The sequence below is a fragment of the Elgaria multicarinata genome, chromosome 11, assembly GCF_023053635.1.
Source record: "Elgaria multicarinata webbii isolate HBS135686 ecotype San Diego chromosome 11, rElgMul1.1.pri, whole genome shotgun sequence".
Taxonomy (NCBI): Eukaryota; Metazoa; Chordata; class Lepidosauria; order Squamata; family Anguidae; genus Elgaria; species Elgaria multicarinata.
In genome coordinates, this window is record NC_086181.1 from 526,925 (window position 1) to 535,338 (window position 8,414).

Below are 8,414 nucleotides of genomic sequence, written 5' to 3' on the forward strand. Positions count from 1 at the left end.
TAGGCCTCTCAGGTTGCACTTTACAACTGTACCAACTTCATGAAATGGGGAGACATTCCCAACGACCTTTTCAATTACGGATTGCATGCCAAAATCTACAGCACATACTTAAACATCAGCAGATACATTGTGAGTAAGACATTGTGTGTTGATGATTTGGTGCTGTATCTCAAAAAACCACAACCCTTTGGTGTGGTTGTGCCTGGGGATACAGAGAGAGAAACTGGACAACTTAGAATCAAAGAATAGTAGAGTTGGAAGGAACCTATAAGGCCATTGAGTTCAACCCCCTGCTCAATGCAGGAATCTACCTGAAAGCATCCCTGACAGATGGCTGTCCAGCTGCCTCTTGAAGGCCTCTAGTGTGTGAGAGCCCACAGCCTCCCTAGGTCATTGGTTCCATTGTCCTAGTGCTTTAACAATCAGGACATTTTTCCTGTTGTCCATCCAGAATCTGGCTTCCTGTAACTTGAGCCCATTATTCCATGTCCTGCACTCTGGGATGGTCAAGAAGAGATTTGACTTCATAGAATCATAGAATAGCAGAGTTGGAAGGGGCCTAAAAGGCCATCGAGTCCAACCCCCTGCTCAATGCAGGAATCCACCCTAAAGCATCCCTGACAGGTGGTTGTCCAGCTGCCTCTTGAAGGCCTCTAGTGTGGGAGAGCCCACAACCTCCCGAGGTAACTGATTCCATTGTCCTACTGCTCTAACAGTCAGGAAGTTTTTCCTGATGTCCAGCTGGAAGCTGGCTTCCTTTAACTTGAGCCTGTTATTCCGTGTCCTGCACTCTGGGAGGATCGAGAAGAGATCCTGGCCCTCCTCTGTGTGACAACCTTTTAAGGATTTGAAGAGTGCCCTCATGTCTCCCCTCCATCTTCTCTTCTCCAGGCTAAACATGCCCAGTTCTTTCAGTCTCTCTTCATAGGGCTTTGTTTCCAGACCCCTGATCATCCTGGTTGCCCTCCTCTAAACACACTCCAGCTTGTCTGCGTCCTTCTTGAATTGTGGAGCCCAGAACTGGATGCAATACTCTAGATGAGGTCTAACCAGTACCTCATGTGATTTGGAAGCTATACTTCTACTAGTGCAGCCCAAAATAGCATTTGCCTTTCTTGCAGCCATATCGCACTGTTGGCTCATATTCAGCTTGCGATCAACAATTCCAAGATCCTTCTCATTTGTAGTATTGCTGATTACAATACTTCTTTATAATCTGCTCCAAAATTTTCCCAAGGATTGAGATCAGATGATCTGATCTGTATTTATTTATTTATTTATTTATTAAATTTTTATACCGCCCAATAGCCGAAGCTCTCTGGGCGGTTCACAAAAAACTGTAGTTTCCAGTTTCCTCCTTTGTGGCCTTTTTTAAGATGGGGACAACATATCCCCAAATAATTTCATCAACTTGGATACCTCCTTTGGAATTCTTGCTGGTTCTGACTGAAACCTGGAATGGAGTCACATCCAAATTTGACCCACCAGCCACCATGCTTCTTTGGTTTCTGACCACTTCATAAATGCAACTTTGATGACCATGAGGACTGGAGAGTTACTGAAGAGGTGGGATTTTTATGAAAGCCAAATTCTGCACCTTGACTGTCTTCCTGTTTTCCCTAGATATGGAGATATACACACAAACTTTCAGAAATGCTGGGTCAGATGGTCCAGTACCTGAACAGCAGAAATTCTCCCTACCGAGAAGCCGCCGCGATATTGATAGGTAATAAAACGCCCAAACCCTTAGTTAAGAGGAGTGTCAGCCTGCAGTGGGGTTTCATCTGAGTACCTGGAGGGTGTGATGGAGGGATTCCGCACCTGTGACACGTACTAGCCAGTTCTGCCCAAAGGAAGAAACTAAAGCGAGGCCACACAAAAAATGATGCCTCTTTAGACCAGTTTTAGAGCCATGGCAGGACAGATAATTCTCCTCCATTCCTATAAAAAAAACTCCAGATTAGGCTCACTGGCTGGTCTGCACAACTAAAAGAATCTTCCATCAGTGCTGGTTGCTGGCTGCTGTTGCCTGCTCCTTTTTCCCTTCCATCCGGGAGGTGTCTAGACACGCTCAAAGTCCCGCAGTGGCTGCTAATAGGGGACGCATCCGTTATTTGACGCAGCCGCAGATTTGCAGCCACCGCAGGGCTAAGGGGAGACCTGATAGAGGTATGCAAAATTATTCATGGTACGGAGATATTTTTCTCCCTCTCTCAAAACACTAGAACCCAACAGGGTCATATCCCATGAAGCTGATGGTTGGGAGATCCAGGACAGATAAAAGGAAGGACTTCCTCACACAGTGCATAGTTAAATTATGGAACTCACTACCACAGGATGTAGTGATGGCCACCAATTTGGACGGCTTTAAAAGGGGGTTGGATCAATTCCTGGAGGTGAAGGCTACCAGTGGCTACCAGCCCTGATGGTTGTGTGCTAACTCCAGCATTCGAGGCAGGAAGCCTGTGTGCACCAGTTGCTGGGAAACATGGGTAGGAAGGTGCTGTTGCACCATGTCCTGCCTTGTTGGTCCCTGGCCGATGGCTGGTTGGCCACCGTGTGAACAAAGGGCTCGATTAAATGCACCCTTGGTCTGATCCAGCATCAGGGCACTTCGTATGTTCTTAGGCACAGTTTAAAAGTCGGGGACTTACCCAACTTTTTCGGTGGGAGCGAGGTCACTCCAGCTCTTCCACCATCTGATCTCACTCCATGGCTGATCCAGTGGGCATTTTGGGAGGATGGCGACTGTCGATTGGTTGCCAGAAGCCAGGAAGCGGACGGGGTGGAGGCAGTTCCATTACCCGCATGACCCCTGGAAACCCTGCACTCCCTCCTTGGCACAATCCCACAGGACTGAAACTGCAGAGTTTAGGGGAAACGCGGTGCCAGTGTGGCACCTTCAAAGCATTTTGATTTAACCAGCAACATTTCAAACTTTTCCAAGAGTTGCCAGGCTGCCCCTAGTCCATTGAAGAGGCCGTGTGTGCATGAGATTTGATTAACCATTTTAGCGGTTCGACGTATCAAATACAAGAGCTGATCGTTTCCTTTTTGATCTGCCTAGCATGCAACGCACGGCATATGAAACCAGATGTGGTGTCTTCAAAAGAAGTTGAGACAATTTTTCTGGGTAAGTAAATAGGTTATTTTGGATGGAAGCGATTCCTTTCTCTGCAGGAATGATCTCATCTATAACCGTTAATCTCAGCAGTAACCTAATCTGATTAATCCCAATTTTATCTCACTTTAGTTACTCCTATACCGTAGCCTGCAATACCCACCTTCTTGACAGCGATGTCACAGACTTGACGAGTTGGCTTGAAGATGTAGTTTTAGGTAGCAGAGCTTTAGAGTCTGTTCTGAAAACAGTTGGGAAGAAATTTCATTGTATCCACGGACGGAAGTAGAGCTGGGGCAGGGGAAAGAGTACTCAGCGTGTTCTCATGGCCGAGTCCTCAGAGTCTGAGGACAATAGTGCAACCTCCTCTGCACACAGGGGTGCTGATCCCTGGGGCCTCTCTGGAGAGCTGGGTCTCAGGGAGGTGGTCTTTCTGGAGCCAAGCTTTCTCCCTGAATGATTAACTCCAGAACTTCTTCCTCTGAGGATGAGGGTTCAAGGTCTGGCCCATTATTATTATTCATTTATTTATTTATTTATTTATATAGCACCATCAATGTACATGGTGCTGTACAGAGTAGAACAGTAAATAGCAAGACCCTGCCGCATAGGCTTACATTCTAATAAAATCATAATGAAACAATAAGGAGGGGAAGAGAATGCAAACAGGCACAGGGTAGGGTAAACAGGCACTGGGTAGGGTAAAACTAACAGTATAAAGTCAGAACAAAATCAAGTTTTAAAAGCTTTAGGAAAAAGAAAAGTTTTTAGCTGAGCTTTAAAAGCTGCGGTTGAACTTGTAGTTCTCTAGCAGATCCATAGTATAGTGCATGCTTTGCATGCAGATCGTCTCCCCGGCATCAGGGCCGGTGTCACAGGTAGGCGTGGTTGGTCACCTGTAGACTCTCCCACACTAGAGGCCTTCAAGAGGCAGCTGGACAACCATCTGTCAGGGATGCTTTAGGGTGGATTCCTGCATCCAGAGAGATCCACCTGGCACCTAAACTGTATTCTTTTCATCGCCAGCTGAAGACCTTTTTATTTTCTCAGTATTTTAACATCTAATTTCACTTAAATTTTGCTGTTTTAATTCTGTATTTTAATCCTATATCAATTTCTGCTGTGCGGTTTTATCCTGGTTGTGCTTTTTATATTGTATTTTGTATTTGGGTTTTTAGATTGTTAATTGTTTTATCATTATGTTCCTCATGGTTTTAATTCTTGTGAACCGCGCAGAGAGCTTGTGAACCGGCAGTCATGAGAAGCAGCAGGCATAGGGTGACCCTAGGAAAAGGAGGACAGGGCTCCTGGATCTTTAACAGTTGCATAGAAAAGGGAATTTCAGCAGGTGTCGTTTGTATATATGGGGAACCTGGTGAAATGCCCTCTTCATCACAACATTTAAAGTGCAGGAGCTACACTAGAGTGACCAGATTTAAAAGAGGGCAGGGCTCTTGCACTTTAACTGTTGTGATAAAGAGGAAATTTCATCAGGTTCTCCATAGATACAAATGACACCTGCTGAAATTCCCTTTTCAATTCAACTGTTAAAGATACAGGAGCCTGGTCCTCCATTTCTAATGGTCACCCTAAGCAGGCACCCAGCGAGCAAGTGGTAGCCATGATGAGAAAGAGGAGGAGCAAGAGAGCTGGTGGTCATGGCGGAGAGAAGAGGGACCCACTGAGGTCCACTGAGGTTGTCTCACCCAAAAAGCTGGCACCGGCACAGCCTGGCATCTCCAGTTTAAAAAAGAGGGATTGGGTAGCAAGTAACGGGAGCGGCCTCTCTACCAAAAACCCAACGGAACTGCTTCTGGTAGATGATGCTGGGACAGACAAATAGTCCAAGTTGATACTAACAGAGAGCTTCGGCTATTGGGCGGTATAAAAATATAATAAATAAATAAATAAATAAATAAATAAATAAATAAATAACATTCAAAGTGCTGGTACTAACAATCAAAGCCCTAAACGGCTTGGGGCCAGGCTATCTGAAGGAACGCCTCCTCCCATATGTACCTGTCCGGACCTTAAGGTCATCCACAGGGGTCCTTCTCTGTGAGCCCCTGCCAAAGGAAGTGAGGCTGGTGGCTACCAGGAGGACGGCCTTCTCTGCTGTGGCACCCCGGCTGTAGAACAAGCTCCCCAGAGAGGTTCGCCTGGCACCTACACTGTACTCCTTCTGTAAGACCTTTTTATTTTCTCAGTATTTTAACACCTAATTTCTCTTAAATTTAAACTTTGCTGTTCTAATTCCGTATTTTAATCTATATCAATTTCTGCTGCGTGGTTTTATCCTGGTTGTGCTTTTTATACTGTATTTTTTATTTGTGTTTTTAGACTGTTGGTTGTTTTATTATGCTTTTCATGGTTTCAATTTTTGTGAACCGCCCAGAGAGCTTCGGCTATTCGGGGGGGGGGGGTATAAAAATGCAATAAATAAAATAATAAATTAATAAGTTGATCCAAGCTGATCACAAGCTGAATATGAGCCAACAGTGTGATATGGCTGCAAGAAAGGCAAACGCTATTTTGGGCTGCATTAATAGAAGTATAGCTTCCAAATCGCGTGAGGTACTGGTTCCTCTTTATTCGGCCCTGGTTAGGCCTCATCTAGTGTCCAGTTCTGGGCTCCACAATTCAAGAAGGACATAGACAAGCTGGAGCGTGTTCAGAGGAGGGCAACTAGGATGATCAGGGGTCTGGAAACAAAGCCCTATGAAGAGAGACTGAAAGAACTGGGCATGTTTAGCCTGGAGAAGAGAAGATGGAGGGGAGACATGAGGGCACTCTTCAAATCCTTAAAAGGTTGTCACACAGAGGAGGGCCAGGATCTCTTCTCGATCCTCCCTGAGTGCAGGACACGGAATAACGGGCTCAAGTTACAGGAAGTCAGATTCCAGCTGGACATCAGGAAAAACTTCCTGACTGTTAGGGCAGTATGACAATGAAGCCAGTTACCTAGGGAGGTGGTGGGCTCTTCCACACTAGAGGCCTTCAAGAGGCATCTGGGCAAACACCTGTCAGGGATGCGTTATGGTGGATTCCTGCATTGAGCAGAGCTTTGGACTCGATGGCCTTTTAGGCCCCTTCCAACTCTGCTATTCTATGATTCTATGACTTTCCTACATCCATCTAGCTTACTTGATTTTGTTCTGACTTATACTGTTAGTTTTACCCTACCCAGTGCCTGTTTACCCTACCCTGTGCCTGTTTGCATTCTCTTCCTCTCCTTATTGATTTATTATGATTTTATTAGAATGTAAGCCTATGCGGCAGGGTCTTGCTATTTACTGTTTTACTCTGTACAGCACCATGTACATTGATGGTGCTATATAAAATAATAATAATAATAATAATAATAATAATAATAATTTTAGCAAAGCTGGCTGGGGAAGGCTGGGAGTTGTAGGACTTTTCTTCTGTCTAACTATGCCTAGCGTTACACCCTAAGTTTCCTTCATGGAAACAGGCTAGGCAGACCAATGGCGGTGCTACTTCTATGCTTCTCGTGTGAATCGACAAGGCAGCTCAGTCAAGACCAGGCAGCTCTTCCTGTCCCGTCCACCTATGAATTTCTTTATAAAACTATTGACTAACCAATGGACGGTCGCTCTAGCAGCTGTAGCTGAAGCTTGTATGGTTCTCAGGTTATGTCTTACTTGGCAAAAAAAAATTGTTGGGGTCTATTGGAGTCCACAATACTTTTTCAATAAGGGTTTATCTAACTTGCACAATTGTTGGAGATATAATACATCTAATGCTTTATTTATTTATTTATTTATTTCATTTATATCCTGCCTTCTTTCCTACAAGGAACCCAATGCGGGATACATAACCCTCCTCTCCATTTTATCCTCACAACAACAACCCCGTGAGGTAGGCTGGGCTGAAAGTCTGTGACTGCCCCAAAGTCACCCAGTGGGTTTCCATGGCCGAGTGGGGACTCGAACCCGGATCTGCTGACTCCCAGTCCAACACTTTAGCCACTACACCACATATGTTTTGGCAATGCCCCATAGTTGCCCCTTTCGGGGAGGAGGTAACGATGATGAACTTTGTACTGAAACAATCTATACTATGGAATAATGTGCATCTCCTAAATTACCTACCGGCTTCTTGGAAGTTAACACAACGGTCAGCGCAGACGGATCTTCAGAGTCCTTAGGACAGCCAAAGGACTTATACTATCACATTGTATTTTCTGTTCTGTTTTGTTGATATTCACAATAAAATAAAGAAAAGAAAGAGAATAAAATAAAACTATTTCTATGTTGCTCTGTTACCTTAGAATCATAGAATAGTAGATTTGGAAGGCGCCTACAAGGCCATCGAGTCCAACCCCCCGCTCAATGCAGAAATCCACCCTAAAGCATCCCTGACAGATGTTCTCAGGGCAGCTTCTAACAAGGGCGGTCTCTGTCTTACTCTTTCAGCACTCCGAGAGCTTCAGGACGACTGTGACCCTACCGTGGCCGACGCTGCCGTTGAAGCCCTCGATGAAGTGGTTCGGCACTGCTGGTACCGCATCAGCCCACGCGTCATCCCCAGTCAGCAAATGGCCATGCTGAGAAAAAACATGGCGAAGCAGCCCTTTGAGGCCAGACACTGAAATGCCCCCAGCGAGGTCATGGGAAAAGGCAGACGAGCGGGAGGGAGATGCAGTTAACATCATAGGCATGCACAGCACATTTCATTAGGGTGTGCACGCCCAGGGGATATTTTTTCAAGGCGAACATTGATTGAAGACTCAATCATAAAGGACATTTTATTTATTTATTAAACACTGTAGACCCTGATGCCCTACACCATGTCTGGCTTACCTGACAGTGGGAGGGCCGTTGCAAGTGAGGGGCGGGGGGGATGAGGAGACGTTCCTCAAGCCTCATCATTGGTGGGATTTTGCGAAGCAGCCCTTTGAGGCCAGACACTGAAATGCCCCCAGCGAGGTCATGGGAAAAGGCAGATGAGGGGGAGGGAGACTCCTGACTTCCGAGTCCCACAGAGCGGGATCGAGAGGAAAATCACATGGAAAGGGCCAGGTAAGACCAGGCCCGAGGAAGGCCGCAGAGCCAAGAGCAAGAGTGGAGAGGCACCGTGGCGACCAGAAAGCTGATGGCCACGTTACCAAAGCCGTATTTCTATATTTACTGGTCTCATTATTCCACTGAAATAATAATCTATTGTTGAGTTATGGCATGTAAGCTGATTAGTTATGGCTCAGACTGGGACTCTGGCACATAACCTTTTTGTAATAAGTCTCTGTCTGGGCAACCAGAGACTAGCAGAGCTG

The 8,414-nt window shown here is 45.7% G+C and overlaps 1 protein-coding gene across 1 annotated transcript in view; it reads left to right on the top strand.

Moving 5' to 3' along the window:
- LOC134406606 (uncharacterized) overlaps positions 1-7,733 on the top strand; it is a 53,833-nt gene extending 46,100 nt beyond the window's left edge. Inside the window, 4 exon segments of the mRNA XM_063138113.1 lie at positions 4-129; positions 1,624-1,726; positions 3,068-3,133; positions 7,558-7,733. Of these exon segments, the coding sequence (XP_062994183.1) occupies positions 4-129; positions 1,624-1,726; positions 3,068-3,133; positions 7,558-7,733 (471 nt within the window).
- Positions 7,734-8,414: the final 681 nt, after the last annotated feature.